Source organism: Gallinula chloropus (assembly GCF_964237585.1).
Source record: "Gallinula chloropus genome assembly, chromosome: 17".
Taxonomy (NCBI): Eukaryota; Metazoa; Chordata; class Aves; order Gruiformes; family Rallidae; genus Gallinula; species Gallinula chloropus.
The window spans coordinates 4687641-4704849 of record NC_140102.1 but is presented as its reverse complement, the minus strand read 5'-3'; the positions used below and the strand labels follow the sequence as shown (position 1 = coordinate 4704849).

Below are 17209 nucleotides of genomic sequence, written 5' to 3'. Positions count from 1 at the left end.
AAATGCAATGCTGTGACACTCAAAGGGATGCTGTCAGTGTCTCTGTCTGTCACAAGTTACAAAATTTCAATCTTTCTCGCACCATTGAGCCAGGAAAGTAACAAAACACTCTCCAAACATCCCAGTTTGACATTCAGTTGCCTAACTTATAACAATATTAAATGATTCCCTGTTAATAAAATGTCCACATATCGTTCATGAAATTTATTTCCAAAACTGAACACTGCTGGAAATTGCACAAAGTTCCACAGGGAGCATGAGGATGAATAATGGCATAGTCATCCTTTCCTGGCAAAGGCTGTTTGCAAAAGAGCTGTTGGGGTGGCTGTACGATCAGAACATTTGGAGAGGATGCTGGAGTACCTCAGGGGGGACAAATACACTCTGAAATCATTATTATGTCTGTGTTAAAGTTGAGGAAATGAGTTTATGCTACCAGAATTCAGCATTAATTTCCACTGTTATGCACAAATGCAGAGAGCAAAAGAAGTAATAGAGAACATACCAGCAGCATGACTAAAACTACTCCTGAGCTAGATGATAAAACAGCACAGCAGTTTATTTATGGAAAGCAGTAGATTCGGGGCTGGCTTGGTCCAAACTCATTGAAAGCGAAGGAAGTTTTCAGTCTCCAGGGGAGATCTCTTCACCAGTCATGTACGTGACCTGCAACTCCTCACGTTGGTGCTTGTCTTGCTGAAAGCTTTCCCTTCCACTCGTGTCCACACCCTGAGCCCGCAGCCAGCTCTGCTCGCTCAAAACTGGCAGCTCGAGTGAGATGAGCATCTACTCAAGTATTTGGATTACATTTGTCATACAGCTGAAGACAAAACGCCACGTCTGAGCATCACCAGGAGTACAACTGGCGCTCACTTGGCAAGCCCAGACACATAAGGATTTCACTAGAAAGCCAGATTGTGCTTTAAGACTCCAAATCTTCTGCGGGTAACTAGAGCAGCTGGTCATGAAAACAGACTTCCTTAAGATGGGGCATTTCTGAGTGGCAGTTTGAATTGAAAACTGCCAGGTAAGCACAGGCACGCAGGGAATGGCTGCTTAAAGCTGTCACCGAGGTGTTTTGCCTTGGGTGATGCACAAGCCTGGCGTATGCCTCGACTGCAAACACCCCACAAGCCGGGCTTCCCCGCTACTGTCTCTATCGTCAGCTGCTCCCCACATCTCTGCCTCGCTGCGTCAAGCTTGGGTTTCCCGGGCTGCAGCAGCAGCCGCTTGAGCCGTGCGGGCCCGCAGTGAGTGTCGTCCGCCCTCCCGCCCAGCTCGCCTCAGGAGCCACCAGCCAGCCTCCCGCGCTCCCGCCGCCGCGCCTCCTCAGCGGCGCAGCCAATGGCGCTCCGCGGCGCTGCTCTTTCTGACAGGCCGGCTCTCTCCGCCTCGCCCTCATTGGCTTCTCTCCTCCGCGGATCCGTGCTCATTGGTTCCTCCCGAGCACGGGTCCCGCCTCCTGCTCGGCGCGGTCGCCGCCTCAGCGTTTAGGCTGTCCCCTTGAGATCTGTCCCTTACTGACCACCGTAGCTCGGGTCGTACGTGGCAGTGGGGCTGTGCCGGCCTATGAGCGGCGGCCCCGTGCCCCGGAAGGGGCGTGTCTGGAGCCGGAAGTCCCCCTCCCCTTTTCCTGCTGGCCCGCCGCTCGGTGCCCCCTCCCGCTGGGCTCCGCCATGTCGCCGGTGCGGGCGGTGCTGGCGCTGCTGGCCGCGCTGGCGGCCCCGGCTGCCGCCTACTTCGTCAGCATCGACGCGCACGCTGAGGAGTGCTTCCTGGAGCGGGTGCCGTCCGGCACGAAGATGGGGCTCATCTTCGAGGTGGCCGAGGGGGGCTTCCTGGACATCGACGTGGAGGTGAGGGGAGGCCGGCGCCGCGCCGGGCCGGCCTCGGGCGCTGTGCTGAGCGGAGGGCTGCCGGGCCTTGGCCCGCCGCCGCCGCCGGGCTGCCCCGGGGCCGGGCCCTGCGCGCTCGTCCCCTGCCGCGTGGGGAGGTGGGGAGGCCCCGGCGGCTCGGGGCAGCGCCCCGGAGGGCAGGGCCCGGGAGGGCAGCCGCGGCGGTGCCCGGCGGAGGCGAGGGAGGGGGTAAGCACCAGCCGGAGGGCGGTTCAAACCTGCCGTGAAGTTCGGGACGCTCCCATCTCGTCGCGGGGGGCTCCGTGCGGCGGGGTCGCTGCTGGGCACCGGTGCCCCTTGCCCGGCTGGGCTGGGCCTTGCGTGGCAGTGTGGGCCGGCTCCGAGAGGACGAGGTGCTTCTCCTGAGGGGTTACGCTTCCAGAGGCCGCTTCCCGAACCGTTCTCTGAGTTATTCTTCAATATCCTGCTCGATGCGGCCGTGTCAGAACCAACCCATTGGCGGGAAGAGCGGCCGGGGTTGCGCTTGGTGAAACGGTGCTGCTCCTTCAGGGAGCAGCGTGTCCCCCCTTGTTACCCGTTTGATTGCCCCCTGGGAAGTTGTGGGTAAGTCCTTTTCTCCAGTGACATGCCAAGCGAGCAGAATAATGAATAAGAATCCCTTTCATCTCGGTGAAGAGCAGTTAGCTGCTTGTCTGGGATAATCTCAGTGTGAGAGAGTCGTTGCTGAGGCTCAACCTGTCAGTTTAAAGTTACACATAACTCCAATACAGTTGGGAAGCTATGAAATCCTGTTTGGATGTTGCTAGTGGAAGCTCAGCAACTGAATTCCATGGCATGGTGGGATGGAAGCCTTAAGATCACAGTGACCCTGAGCGCTCAGCCCTCAGGCCCTGAGTCTGTTTGAGATGGTGACTGCAACAATACACAACTGTATGTCTGAAGTAGTCCTGACATATGGGAGAATGAAGAAAAGCAAAGTAAAATAAAGGCAAACATCAGAGATAAGGTTTCCCCTGCAGTTGTTGATTTGGCTGACAGCCAGGGCTGTAGATGGCTTATGGTATCCTTGTTCTTGAATGTTTCTTATCTTGGCTACCGGAGGCCGGTAATCTTGGCTGGTAAGAGAGGCTTTTGTAATGACTTTCTTGATAAAGAAGTTTGTTGGCTTTTTATTTTTAAGATTTCTGTGCAGAAGAATGCATCACTGCTTTTGAATTGTGGGAGGGGAAAGTCTGAAGGATGCCAAACCAGTCAGGTTACAGATGGTATTGGTATTCTTGACTGGATAACTTCAGAATATGCATGCAGTGTTGTCATGGTGTATTTAAAACTACTGGATTTCAAATACAATTTATGATACTTTGTTTTCCCTGCCTAGATTACAGGGCCTGATAATAAAGGGATCTATAAAGGAGATCGAGAGTCCAGCGGAAAATACACGTTTGCCGCCCACATGGATGGAACTTACAAGTTTTGCTTTAGCAACAGAATGTCCACTATGACTCCCAAGATAGTGATGTTCACTATTGATATCGGGGAAGCTCCAAAGGGGCAAGACATGGAGACAGAAGGTGAGGAAGACTCCTTGAAAGAAATGAGCTCTGGCTCTGGAGCTTTTCCCTATGTGCATGACTTCTGAACTTGACTAGGACTCTCAGAATTCCTGTTTCCTCAGGCTGTCTGGTTAGCTGTCCCCTTGTGCAGCTAAACCAGATCTGGGTGTTTTTAGACCTTGTTAGACGATTTAATGCAGAATCAACAGAGAATCACTTGGCCACCTGCAGCAACTAATGCTTTCATCCTTTAGTCTTTTCATCAGTTTCATTCTCTGATTTCTAGTTTGCTCAGCAGTATGTAGACTACTACAAGCAGTAGTTGAGCTCTTTGATAAATGTGCTAATATAAAGTTTTTCTCTTAGCCATGTAAATTACTGTTTTATCTGCAGCCTTTTGTCCTGTACTTGTGTTCATCTCTTACACTTTTCTCTAGGTGGTGGAGATACCTGGGATGGTATGTGTATTGCTTTTTGAAAGCTCATTAGCATCGTGTCTTTTGCATACGTTTATTCACTAACAGCTAACGTTTGCTTTTTCTCTGTAACATTTGTTTGTAGCATGAGAATGTCTTTTTTTTTAATAAACTACATAAAAGGTCTGATTCTGAGCAATGCTGAGCACCTGCAAGCTTTCATCGAGAGGTTTATTTACTTAGCAGCTCTTGGGATCAGGTCCTTGAACTGGCCATGACAGTTTGTCTTCAGGTGGTTACTTATGGCTAACAGAAGATTTAATCAGGAGCAGTAGGTGAAATTAAACTAAAACACTGAACACTGGGTATTTTAGATGGTGTTTGTGTTCTGTTGCTAAAGTGGGTGATGAATAATCAAGGACTTCTGGAAGCAATAAGCTTTCCATAGGTCATTAGTGGTAATGTTGCAAGGGGGAAAATGTCAAACTTGTCATTTGCTGTGGAAGTAATGATGGCTTGGATAACAAGTTACAAAGTTTTAGTTAGAAATCACTAACTGTAGCTAGAAAGGCAACTTTTCTTTTCTAGCAAGTAAGTAACTGCACTGAGTGCTTGATATATCTTGAAAAGTAACAAATTCCTACTTTTTTGTTTCTAAAGACTCAGTTAAATCTTATATTGGGTCTAAATAGATCTGTTGTAAAGAATATTAGTGCAGCTTTAAAGTCTTTAAGGCAAACACTTTTTCTTGAGTGTATTTTTTTTTTTTGGAGTGGGTTTAAACAATCCCTGCAACTGTAATCTTCAGTTATCAATAAACTGCACTTGCTGCAAAGGCCACTTGGCCATGAAAATAAGGGGTTTGTGATACTAGCTACGTGAGTGTGGTTTAGGTAACTAGTTACATTTTTAACTGTAGTTTGTATGGCTGTTATCCTCTGGTCCTCTTTTTTTTACTGTTCCCCTTAAGATGTATATTTTTCAAGAGCTTTATTTTCAGCTTGTGATCTGAAACAGTTATAACTGGTTGTAATAAGGTAGCTTTGAAGTCAAGTGTGTCCCTTCAATGGAAATTGTGTTGCTTTTTGTGATTTTTAAAAAGAGCTGATTGCCCAGGGCGTGTCTGTGGAACAATGACATGAACTCCTCTTGGTGCTACAACACTTTGAAAACGACTTGCATCAGTTATAGATTTGTGAGGGGACAGTTCTTTGTGCATGAATGTATTTAAAAGATCCTGCCATTGACAATGAAATCACTAAATCTTGGATCTCTGGGCCTTCCATTTGCTGAACTATCTCAAGCTAGTTCTCTGTTACAGTTGGTTTGGTATTTTCCTCCTCTTCTGCTTTCACAAACCAGAACCTGAAGCCGGTTCCTGCCCTCTGCGAGGCGCCTCTGGCATTGTTTCTGCTGAGTGCTGTGCTTCAGCTAAACCAGAAGATCACCAGATGTGATGTGTTGCTTCAGAAAGTGATCTCATTTTGCCAGCATCATGATCTTAACCCGAATTCTCAGTTGTTCTAGTATTGCAAGCTTAACAACTAGGAAAAGCTATACTGTTAAGATAATTTGCTTGGAATATATTGGACGATATTGACAAAATAGATACTAGTGTGTGGTGTTGGTCTCATGTGTTCTTACATGCTGTTTTTTCTGGAACAGCGTGCCCACATTGGAAATAAGTGGTCTGTACTGACTCTAAATTGCATTGTCTTCTGCCTTCCAGTTGGATGTGGAGAAAGATCTTTTCCCACTTCTTAAATACCATTTTAGAGGTGTTTTAGGAAAAGTGGCACTATGAAAACTAACCTTTACTTTGCCCTAAGGATAGAAAGTTTTCAGCTGTACAGACTGCCTTTTTCAGAACTTTTGCAACAGAAAATTGAGCCTAACTGTTGATAAATTTCAACAAGTTGCTTTTTTGAGTGGGTAACAGACTTTCTGATGCTTCTGAATTTATTCCGCAGCTCATCAGAACAAGCTAGAAGAGATGATTAATGAGTTAGCAGTGGCCATGACAGCTGTAAAGCATGAACAGGAGTACATGGAAGTTCGTGAAAGAATACATAGAGCAAGTATGTCTTTAATTTAAATGCCTTCTCCCCTCTTGTATGGACATGTGAAAAATTATTTAGAATACAAGTCCATAAAAGCTGTTCTGAGTTAAAGAGCACAATTCAGAACAAGCTCAGAAGGACCTGCCCATATAATAAAGACTTTAGCTGATGCTTACAGTCATCTTACAATTGGTTCACTTCTCATGTTGTGAAGATCATTATGTGAAATATCTTTCCTTAATTGGTGTAAATTCTGCAGTCCTTTGGTGTATTCATGAGGATATTGATAATGATGTGGTTCTCAGGAGTAGACTTTGGTTGAAATGTGACTTTCTTCTTGAAGTTGGTGTGACTTAATGGAGCCAAAGCATTTTTAAATACTTTGTTTAAATGGAGCAAAACTACTGTTATTTCTAAGCATAGAATATGGTTAACTCTGCAGTCAGTACCCTTGCCTGTTGAAATATAGCTTTAAAGTAATGCCATGAGGTAAATATTGGTGATCTATGTGCAGTACCTCAGGTCCAGTGCCAAAGTATGCTTTAAGCTTGTTTTCAATGCTTTATTACTTACTACTCTTGTTTTGTTTTCCCCAACAGTTAATGACAACACAAACAGCAGAGTGGTTCTTTGGTCATTCTTTGAAGCTCTTGTACTAGTTGCCATGACACTGGGACAAATCTACTATCTGAAGAGGTTTTTTGAAGTCCGAAGGGTTGTTTAAGAGTACTTCTCCGGTCCCGGATTTCAGTTCACTGTCTACCAAACATCCTGGTCACAAAAAAAGTCATTTAGTTTCTGAACCCTCTTTACTGAACTGTAAAACTTATTTGCTTATGTTCCTTCCTAGTTAAAAAAAAAAAAAAGAATTAATTGTTTTTATATATCTTCTGTAGCAAAAGCTGTGCTGAAATCTTGTCACTTAATTGGCATATTTTTTTCCACATAAATCTGCCTGGTCTGTATGCTAAGCGAGGTCTGAGCAAGCTGCAAATGCTGTAAGTCAACTGTAGTAACAAGCAATGTCAATGTCTCTTCTAACTTTCTTTTTTCCCTGTTTTCATTAGTACTTGCAGATCTATCTAGGGAAACGGTACAAGGCCCTAACATGACTGTTTGCATTCTTGACACCTTTAACCCTGCAGTAGGTGTTAGAAAATCAAAGTAATTCCTCCTTCACTTATACAAACTGCCAAGGAGAAGCAATTGGAATTGTATTCTGATAAAGAATAGAAGACAGCTGACAGCTTCCAGTCTAGTATTCATACCTAGTTGTCTTCAACAACTACCCCAATTACATCAACCTATTCCAAAACCTCTTTTAAATTAAATAGTTGGTATAATAATACATTTTCTCCTTACCGGATGCTCCTCGTACGGTTTTTAGTCTTTTCACAGGTTTTATATCAAAGCCAGTTGTGTGCAGTGTCTTGGCAAACAATAGTTAACCCTCTGGTTTGTGCAGGTCCAACGCTCCCGACTGTTGGCACTACTGCAGAAGGCATTAGTGTGCGGGGAAATTCCTGATGCCAAAGGGTTAACGGTTCTGGGGGTTTCTTGCAATGCTATGCAGCCCTTGTATTTAAGTTAAGTGGCAGTTTCTGCCATTATCTGATCATAATTAGCATAATGCTAAATACTGGTGTGTTTTCTTTTTCAGGCACATGTAGATTTGTTTCTCTCTTTTCTTTTTTGTATAAAGTTTCTTTCCTTGGTATCTGATGATTGGTTTAAAAATTCAAGAAGCGTCTGACGTGGGTGCTGAGCCAGGATTATGTTGTGACTGATGTATATTAGTTGTAATCATTTTTGGGGATTGGGTGGGGTCTTTTCCAGGGGGGAGCCTCTACAAGTAACACACAACAGTTTTGTACAATTAATTTAAAATTTGTTACAGGTTTTCATGTTCCAGGTAAAGTTTTTTCAACCTTGGGCAAACACTTGCAGCAGTTCTTCAGAAAGGTGGCTGTTATACACCTTATGGCAACTGTTGTGTGCCAATATTTTTGTGTAAAACACTTAAAATTGAATTCAAAGATGTACATTTAAAAATTGCTTGTGAATCTAAATATGACCCAGGTTCGAGAAATAAACAAATTCTTTAAAAAAGGTAACTTGGTGTTTGTGGGGTTTGTTTTTCCTTTGATCCTTGTCTTTGAGTGCAGTTTAGCACTCAAAACGTTTTCATAAAGTATTTCTTAGGATAGCAGGAGTTCATCCACAGGCCACCCTGCTCTGTGAGCAGGTAGAAGCCACCGCCGGTCGGCCTCAGGCAGCCTGGGGGGGGGTCCCAGTGCTCCCATGTGCCCCCAGAAGTGCTTGCCACTCCAGGCAGCTTGCTGTAAAGACGGGTGTGGTGAGCTCCAGCCCAAGGGTGGCATTTGCTGCTGAGTTGTTTTCAGAGAACAGGCTCTAACCCGCTGGGTTTTGGGCGGGGACAGCAGCGCCCGGCTGTTCCTGGGGCGGAACCAAGGTGCTGCGGCGGGTGTTTCCGCACGGTCCGGCCGGGCACGGACCACGGGGAGTGAGGGGAGAGGCCGGGCGGCGGACGGGGCCCGGCCGCCCGTCAAAGATGGAGGCGGTGACTGAGGGGAGCTGGGAGTCGCTGCCCGTGGCGCTGAGTACGGGCGTGCTGCAGGCGCTGCGGGAGCTCGGCTTCGCCCGCATGACCCCGGTGCAGGTGAGGGGGATGCTTCCCGCCGGCTCCAGGCCCGTGTCTCCCCCGGGGCGGGGGGAGCCAGGCGCCGGCGGGCGAGCGGGCGGCAGGGGCCTGAGGAAGGAGGGAGCGGGCGGCAGCGCTGGCGCCGGGTCACAGCCCTCACGCCGCGGCTCGGAGCGGGCCGGGCGTTCTGGCGGAGCGCGGGAAGTCGCAGCCTTGGCTTTGCCGTCCCTGGCTCTGCTTGGGTGAGGTTTGCAGAGAGCTCTGGTGTCCCCTGGGGAGGGGGATTTACCCTCTCTGGGATTTTTTTTCCACCAGAACGAATCCATGCCGCGTTTCTGTCTTTATTTATTTAGTCTGCAACCATCCCGCTCTTCATGAATAACAAAGATGTTGCTGCCGAGGCGGTGAGTGCTGCTGCTTGGTTGAGTTCCGTGTTTCTCCGGGCTTGTCTGTGGGGCCGAGGGAGGCCTGACGCTCCTTCCCTTCTCACAGGTAACCGGCAGCGGCAAAACCCTCGCGTTTGTAATTCCCATACTGGAAATCCTTCTCAGGAGGGAAGAAAAATTAAAGAAAATGCAGGTAAGATTAAGCTATTTGGTCCAGAATATGTTTTTACAATGCTTCAGTAAGATTTGAGGATTTCAGGAAAAGTCTCAGTAAGGAAAAGTTGCATGCACAGAAAGTGACTGTGAGCTCTGCTCTCTGGCATAACAGTAACAATAAACCCTTTGGAAAGTAAATGTTGGAGTGCTTTCTTTGCACTCTGATATGGCTTCTTATTAGGTGTGAGCAAAGCAGGGTTCTGAGCTGTTAGAAAAATGGCTTAACATATCAAAGACAATGTATTTGCAAGTCTTTGAATGCTTTTTAGCATCTGCTGACTTTGAATATGTTTTAGTGTGCAGGGAACTCACACTGTTATTTGCTATTAGATATGATTATTAGATACTCCTCTTTGAGCAGAAGTATTTTGTGTGTTGGTATAACACCTCTTTCACTTCAAAATAATAAATATTTTCTGTTATTTTTTTATACTTCATTGTATTTCTGTGGCAACCTTTTGTCTGGGATCCTAAGCGTGGCTCTCATTGGCTTAGCTTGCAAAGGAGAATTTTGCCCAGACCTTTCTTCTAGTCTGTTATTTTCCATAAATCCATTTTGTTTTTCCTGGGCAGGTTGGAGCCATAATTATCACACCAACGAGAGAATTAGCTATACAAATTGATGAGGTGCTATCACATTTCACAACCCACTTCCCCAGGTTTAGGTGAGTGAACTTCAGGCTTCTCATGATCATAGTTCCTCTTTGGACTTCTGTCATTCATAAACTGGCAAAACTTAAAGTAATTCTTTCTGGTTTATCGTTTTAGCCAGATTCTTTTAATTGGTGGTAGGAATCCCATAGAAGATGTTGAGAAGTTTAAAGAACATGGGTAAGTTGCTCATCCTCAATTTTTACCAGTGCCTCCCAGCTGTGGTTTACTCCCTGTCTTTGGGGAGGTTTTGAATTTGCTTTGGTCCTGCTAGTACTAAAATGTGGTGGTAACTGTGCATGTATGTCAGGGTGTGTGCTGCAATGTGTGCTCAATAGGAAAGGGTTGTATCTGAAATCAGGACATGCTGTTTGGGTGAAGAACAGTGTGCAGCACGGTGAGCTGAAAACTGTTGTCACTGAATGTTTTCATTCCTTCTTTCTTGGAAATGTGCTAGTGTAGGCTCTAGAGAGATTGAGGCTGCGCTGTTGAAGAATTTTTGAGTGCTAATGAGAAAGTTTGCTGCTGCTTTTGTGTGAAGGTACCAAATATTTCTTCCAGCTGATAGTTTCTGATTATATTCTAAGTTTTTCTTAGAAAAAATGGTATACTTTCACCTGAGTATCTTTCTCCCATTGGTGTTTGTGCCTGAAAGGTACTGAAATACAGTTAGAAGTGACAAACTGAAATTGTTTTATTGAAGAATATGTAATCAGGTTGTGCTGTGGTAATTGTGTTAGTAGCTCCCTCAAAGTACTTACCTTGCAGAGTTACAAAATTGCTGTATGTCTTGTTTGCAAACAGTGGGAACATCATTGTAGCTACACCTGGTCGCTTGGAGGATCTGTTCAGAAGAAAAGCTGATGGGCTGGATCTAGCAAGCTGTGTGAAGTCTCTTGATGTGTTGGTGTTAGATGAAGCAGACAGACTTCTAGATATGGGCTTTGAAGCAAGGTATTAAAATAATAAATTCTCACAATACTTGTGAAGTTTTAAATGAGTTCATGTGGGAATGAGTATAACCTGTGGTGACCATTTAAACTAGATTTATTCTGTTTTGTTCTTTTGCCTCTCTCTGCTCTGTTGACTATATAAAGCAACTACTAAGAGAAGAGAATCAGGAAAGAGCAGTTCCTTGATGGGTGTATAAAATTTCTTTTTCCTGATGTATATTAGCATATGCTGTAGTAATGCTTGATTAAGTATCATGAGAATAGCTTAAAACATTTTAACAAACAAGCTTTTATGTCCCTTGTCCCTTTCTTTTAGAGTGAATTAGCTTAATAGGAGATTGGCACTTGATAATAACCATTGTTTTATTTATAACCTCTTCCTTTCAGTGATTAAGCTTCTTTCTGAGGGGAATCTTGGGTCAGTTGTGTTTTACCTGTGCTCACTTGCAGTTTAAATGCCATTCTGGAGTTTTTGCCCAAGCAGAGACGCACGGGTCTGTTCTCAGCAACTCAGACTCAAGAAGTGGAGAACCTGGTGAGGGCAGGACTCCGGAACCCTGTCCGCATCTCGGTGAAGGAGAAGGGGGTGGCAGCAAGCAACACACAGAAAACTCCAACACGCCTGGAGAACTACTACATGGTGAGAACCTCTGCTTTCTGGTAGTTTCGTGTTCCCCCTCCTTTTTCCCTGCTTCCATCAATAAGTTTTTAAGTCTTGGCCAGTTAGGATCCCATTAGTAGAGGAACCAGTAGTCTTGAAGATATAAAGTTCTTGTAGGTTTGCTGCAGAACAATAATCAAGCTGAGGAAAAAGATCTGAATTAGCTCTGTGAGTTTTGTTTGACTGGCCAGGAGTTGTTGTAGCCCCAAACTAGCTGCAGTGCTGTGGCTTCTTGGGCTGCTACTAGAGAATGGGTATGAGAGAAGCAGCTGAGGAATACTTGGTGATCTTATGTGGGGCAGGTATTGTGGCTGCAGGTGGGAAGCTGGGAGTTTAACTATTTATTTTTACTTAAAATGATGCATAAAAGAATAACATACCATGTGATGAACGATGATACAAATGATCAGTATTAACAGATCGTGCCTGCTGGTATTTATCAGTGCACAATGAATGGGAGGAAACTGGCAGATCACTTTGTGTTGAGTCCCTTTTCTTACTTGGTTTTTTCTTTTGCCTTGTGTAGATATGCAAAGCAGATGAAAAATTTAATCAGTTGGTTCATTTTCTTCGACAGCACAAACAGGAGAAACATCTAGTCTTTTTCAGGTACTTTTGTTTGGGTTTAATTGTGAAAATAGTGTGGTGGTTTATTACTTAAATTCCAAACCTGTGCCCTTTATTGGACAGGAAACAACTTTTTTAGAAGTGATATAATTTTAATTTCTGTCTTGTAGAATACGGCACATAAAAGCAGTTTGATTGTTGCTTCATGTCAGGATTGCATTGCACTTAGTTAAGCAAAAGACACATTTAAAATGCATTTAGGTGTTATAGATTATTATATATTGATTATAAAAATTCTGTACATATACTAGATAAAAATAGGCAATAGTGTATATTCTTAAAGTTCTCAGACTGCTTCAGCTTGTCTGTTTAAACCAGATTAAAAGTACAGCATAATCTTGCTTTTTTCCCTGTCTTTATCCCAACAGCACATGTGCCTGTGTGGAATACTATGGGAAGGCTTTGGAATCCTTAATTAAACAAGTGAAAATAATGAGCATTCATGGGAAAATGAAACACAAGCGTAACAAGATTTTTACCGAGTTCCGGAAGCTCCCTGGGTAAGAGAACATACGAACAGGCAAAGTCAGCCCAAGGTAAAAGTAGTTTGGGATACGTGATTTTGCAAGTGTGGAAGAGCAGTGGTGTGCTGAGAAGGATACTACTAGCTGTTTCTGAATGTGTTTATAATAATACAAAACGTGCTTAGGTACTCAAAGTGTGATCACAAAGTGAAAATGTGACTAAGAACGTCCAGTCTAATTTTGATAATCCATGTGGCAGCGTGGAAGGTGCAGGGACGTGGCTTTAGGATGTCCTGCATAGAATCATAGGGGTTGGAAGAGACCTCAAGAGCTCATCGGGTCCAACCACCTGCCAAAGCAGGGTCCCTAGGACAGGTCTTGAATACCTCCAGAGAAGGAGACTCCACACCCCCTGGGCAGCCTGTCCCAGGGCTCCCTCACCCTCACTGTGTAAAAGTTCTTCTGCACGTTGGTGTGGAACTTCCTGTGCTCCAACTGGAGGCCATTGCCCCTTGTCCTGTCTCCACAGACCATGGGAAAGGGACTGGCCATTTCGCCCTGCATCTCATACTCAAGATATTTATAAACATTAATAAGATCCCCCCTTAGTCTTCTTTTCTCAAGGCTGAACAGCCCCAGGTCACTCAGCCTTTCCTCTTAGGGGAGATGCTCCAGGCCCTTAATCATCTTCGTAGCCCTTCTCTGGACTCTCACCAGGAGATCCCTGTCTTTTTTATACCAGGGAGCCCAGAACTGGACATAACACTCCATGTGGGGCCTGAGACTGTGGTTTGCAGGGTGTGTTGGCCAAACATGCATACTGTGGAGCCCGTTGGTATTGCTGTTATCTGGGCTACTATTTTAGCTGGGCACATTGTGCTCTCACATGCTACAACCACACACTAGCCTTGCTGTATAAATGTATCATCAGGAGGCAGCTGGTAGTGAAAATAACCTTTTCCTGATTGGTAACAACAGAGGAAACTCAGGACACTGTTTTATTAGTACATGAACAAGAATACAGCACCGTGATGCTGTAATTTACCCACAGAAAAGTGTTCTTTGACAGGATGCTGTGAAGATGCTCTCATCCATTAGCTGTCACTTTTTTATTGCAGGGGACCTGAGATTTAGCAGTGTGCATTATAAGAAAAATAATTACCAGCAGACTGGAATAACAGCTGTTTAAAGCAGCATGCTAAAACTGTCAGTCTCTTGGGTCTTTTATTAAAATGCTTATGTGCAGCTGTGGGGGATGCATTGGTGATAGAAAATTAGAACTTTTAATAGGGAATTGACTTTTTTCGTAGTGATGTGTTTATTGGCTGGAATATAAACCTCATTCCTTTCCCTGATGTTAGGTAGAATTTCAGTTGGTGGAAGGTGAAACTACTTTACAATGTTTTATCTCTTTTCAAAACACGAATGTTGTGTTTTGAGGAACATTGTGTTCCTCATTCTGCAGTGTAGAGCAGAATACAGGGCTGGGGGGGTACTGGCTCTTCTCAAGTGACAGTTTAATGAAAATACTTTTTTTTTTCTTCTTCCTAGTGGCATTTTAGTTTGCACTGATGTGATGGCCCGTGGCATAGACATTCCAGAAGTACACTGGGTTTTACAGTATGACCCACCTAGCAGTGCAAGGTACGAGTTCAGATCTTAAGAACCTTTACTTGTGGTCATGTTACTGTAATGTTAAGATATAAATCGAGAGCACAACTGCAGAAAACCCATTTAATCACTGCCTGGGGGTTTGTCTGAGTGAACATACAACGCAGGAACAGGGGAGGTTGGAACATGGCAGTTTTTGTGGTAACTGCTGTGAACTGAAATTATTTTGGTGTTGTGTGTGTAAGTCAAGTGGGTGGTTGCTGTTTATATTTGTGTGAAAAGGCTTCGTATGAGAATATCAAATAACGAGGTGAGACACGAGGGTGAATGAGAACTGAGATGAGAGTAGGGACAGACCTCTGATGGCACATTGGAAGGTCACATGAAAGGCACTTTTCCATGTACTTTTACATCCAATGTCATAATTGTCACAGCTCCCTGCATCCCCAAACCAGATGTCCCTTGTTTTAGCACAGTCCTAAGAATTGAGTGGGAACACTGCCAGTTCCTGCGAGCTTAGTTCAAAGTGTATAGCACTCTGTATTTCCCATTCCATCAGCTTTCTGTCAACTCAGACTGAGCAGCTGTTGTTAAGTTAGTGCTGTGTTGTGTTGTTTCAGTGCCTTTGTGCACCGCTGCGGTCGGACAGCGCGGATTGGCAACGTCGGCAGTGCGCTTGTATTTTTGCTTCCCATGGAAGAATCTTACATCAACTTTCTCTCAATCAACCAAAAGGTCAGTAGACTTTTATCCTACCACAAAGCAGGAAGGGGCAAGGGGACAGGTTTACTGATAGGATCCTGGTTTGCAATCCAAATCTGTAGAACTTAAGGTCATATGAATAATGTTTTAGCAGAGATGCATTATTTAAAAAATGACAAGAGCTGCTTTTTCATCAGTAAATGCAAGTGGTGGTGTTAGAACATGATTGTTCCTTTACCTGCTGAGTTTGTAATAGGAATGTGTGATACACTGAGTAAGGAAAAGCTTTTTGTTTCTAAGGGTGTATAGACAGAGCCCTTCTAGAAGGGCAGTGCCAGCTTAACACTCCTACCCCCACCCTGCCACCACGTTTGTGCTGCACTCTCTGTGCTGCTTGGTTTTAACTCTGGTAATTTCCCTTGCTTGGTCCTGCATTTGTGGGATGAATTGTATAGATTCTTTACAGACCTGATAATGACAGCGTGGCTCAATGAGGTGTGAGGTGAAGGGTTGCCTCTCTCAAGCCCCAGTGTGAGAACAGTTCTGTTGGGCTAGGACCACTGCATGTGGGGCACAGTGGTGAGCTGGTGTGCTGAAATGGCTGAGTAGAAGGGGAAAAGGGGCTCAAACTGTGTTTGAAGTTCCACAGTGCATTTTAAATAATTCAGCTGAACTTTTCCTTTGATTTTTGCATTTCTCCTCTGGTTCTCAGTGTCCCATGCAGGAAATGAAACCACAGACAAATGTGTCAGATCTCCTTCCAAAGCTGCAATCTATGGCCCTAGCTGACAGGGCAGTATTTGAGAAAGGGATGAAAGCATTTGTGTCCTACGTCCAGGCTTATGCCAAACATGAGTGTAATCTGATCTTCCGAATAAAAGGTAATTCCCAGCACTCATTGGTATCTTTAGCTGTTCTTTTCAGAGGACAGTATCTGGTTTGGCAGAAACCATAATGTTGTTATCCATGAGCTTCACCTACTGATTCCTGATCGCAGAGTTACTTTCTGCAGCATTGGATTCTGACAAAACTCTTTATTTTTTTCAAGTAACATGTTTCTCATTATTTTCAAGAGAAAATCTTTAATTAGCAAGTTTGACCAAAACTGACATAAGCATAAATATTAGTGACTTGGTATTGTTACTGGTATTAAGTACAGGATGCAAATGATAGAGTAGGATTTCCCCCCCCCCCCCGTAACTGCCAGATGAAATTACCTTTCTACCCATCAGGAAACTGACTTCATAACCTTTATTTTAACAGATCTGGATTTTGCGAGCCTTGCCAAAGGGTTTGCATTGTTAAAAATGCCAAAGATGCCTGAACTAAGAGGAAAATCTTTTCCAGACTTTACTCCAGTCGCTGTTAATACAGACTCCATTTCATTTAAGGATAAAAATAGAGAAAAACAGAGACAAAAGCAATTAGAGCAACAAAGAAAAGAGAGACAGGAAAATGAAGGGAAAAAGAAATTCATAAAGAACAAAGCTTGGTCTAAACAGAAAGCCAAGAGGGAGAAGAGAAAGAAGATAACAGCTAAAAGGAAACATGAAGAGGTAAACTCTGCCTGTTCTATTAAACTGCATGACTACTGTAGTATAGTTACATACTTTCAAAGGGGAGAGCACCATGGGATTTTAGTCTGACAGGATTGATTACTTAATGATTTAGGACCTTGACAAGCAAAGCTTAAAAAAAATAGAGAAACTTTTAAAACAACTCAGTCTTTTGATGCTGGGCAATACTGCTGCCAGCATGGGTAGCACAGATTTGTGTTTCTCAGAGGTGCAGCAGTATGGCACAATGGTGGAAGGTACTTACTTTTTTTTACTCTTTGCTTTTTTTCTATTCTCAACAAGTATAACAGAGTTGATAGTTTCCTAGGAAGAAACTGAATAATATTTCCTGGCAAAATCTAAGTTGTAAAATTCTGTTGTGTAGAATGAAAACCTTTTTGTTGTGTTTAATTTGTTTCTTTTTCAACTGTCAACAGGGCTCTGACATTGACGATGACGATATGGAAGAGTTGCTGAATGACACAAGACTCTTGAAAAGATTAAAAAAAGGAAAAATTAGTGAAGAGGAGTTTGAGAAGAGACTGACAGGCAGCCAGAGTAGGCTCAAAGCAGAAATTGATGCTTAAATTCAGAAGGTTGACAGTTATTTTAACCACACTCTTACATTAAAATACTGCCTGTTTAAATAAAACTGTATTTTTGTAACAAAATAACGATGCAGAGAACAGAACTGATCTGTGTCTTCATAAAGAGACCTGCCATCCATAAAGCCACACAACCAAGCCTGCAGTTATGAACAAAGCTAAAAGCACAGCTCTGGTATGGTGTGGCACAAGCTGTCGATTGCCATCAGCAGCCTCATGCATTTGTTTTA

At 44.0% G+C, this 17209-nt stretch overlaps 2 protein-coding genes across 3 annotated transcripts; both read left to right on the top strand.

Moving 5' to 3' along the window:
* Positions 1–1676: 1676 nt before the first annotated feature.
* Positions 1677–7999, top strand: TMED2 (transmembrane p24 trafficking protein 2; the record flags this gene model as incomplete). 2 transcript variants are annotated; one of them, XM_084272012.1, is made up of 5 exons in its annotated part: positions 1677–1856; positions 3235–3427; positions 3847–3867; positions 5796–5903; positions 6485–7999. In XM_084272012.1, 5 exons carry the CDS (start codon positions 1677–1679, stop codon positions 6607–6609), a joined length of 627 nt encoding a protein of 208 aa, XP_084128138.1. In that variant the 3' UTR covers positions 6610–7999. The 2 variants fall into 2 exon arrangements, with proteins under 2 accessions (XP_084128138.1, XP_084128139.1); XM_084272013.1 differs by lacking the exon at positions 3847–3867.
* A 428-nt stretch (positions 8000–8427) lies between these two features.
* On the top strand, positions 8428–16995 carry DDX55 (DEAD-box helicase 55). The gene is made up of 14 exons (XM_084271998.1): positions 8428–8565; positions 8901–8951; positions 9040–9126; positions 9723–9814; positions 9918–9980; positions 10605–10754; positions 11204–11393; positions 11941–12023; positions 12410–12541; positions 14057–14149; positions 14737–14851; positions 15531–15699; positions 16082–16374; positions 16812–16995. Exons 1-14 carry the CDS (start codon positions 8458–8460, stop codon positions 16959–16961), a joined length of 1776 nt encoding a protein of 591 aa, XP_084128124.1. The 5' UTR covers positions 8428–8457; the 3' UTR covers positions 16962–16995.
* The last annotated feature ends 214 nt before the right edge of the window (positions 16996–17209 follow it).

What these genes read in the sequence shown, in the direction of transcription:
- DDX55 (XM_084271998.1), top strand. Translation starts at nt 8,458, where the DNA reads ATGGAGGCGGTGACTGAGGGGAGCTGGGAGTCGCTGCCCGTGGCGCTG. An exon ending in GAGAAGTTTAAAGAACATGG is followed by an intron (nt 9,981 to 10,604) that starts GTAAGTTGCTCA and finishes GTTTGCAAACAG; the next exon opens with TGGGAACATCATTGTAGCTA. An exon ending in TTCTCTCAATCAACCAAAAG is followed by an intron (nt 14,852 to 15,530) that starts GTCAGTAGACTT and finishes TCTGGTTCTCAG; the next exon opens with TGTCCCATGCAGGAAATGAA.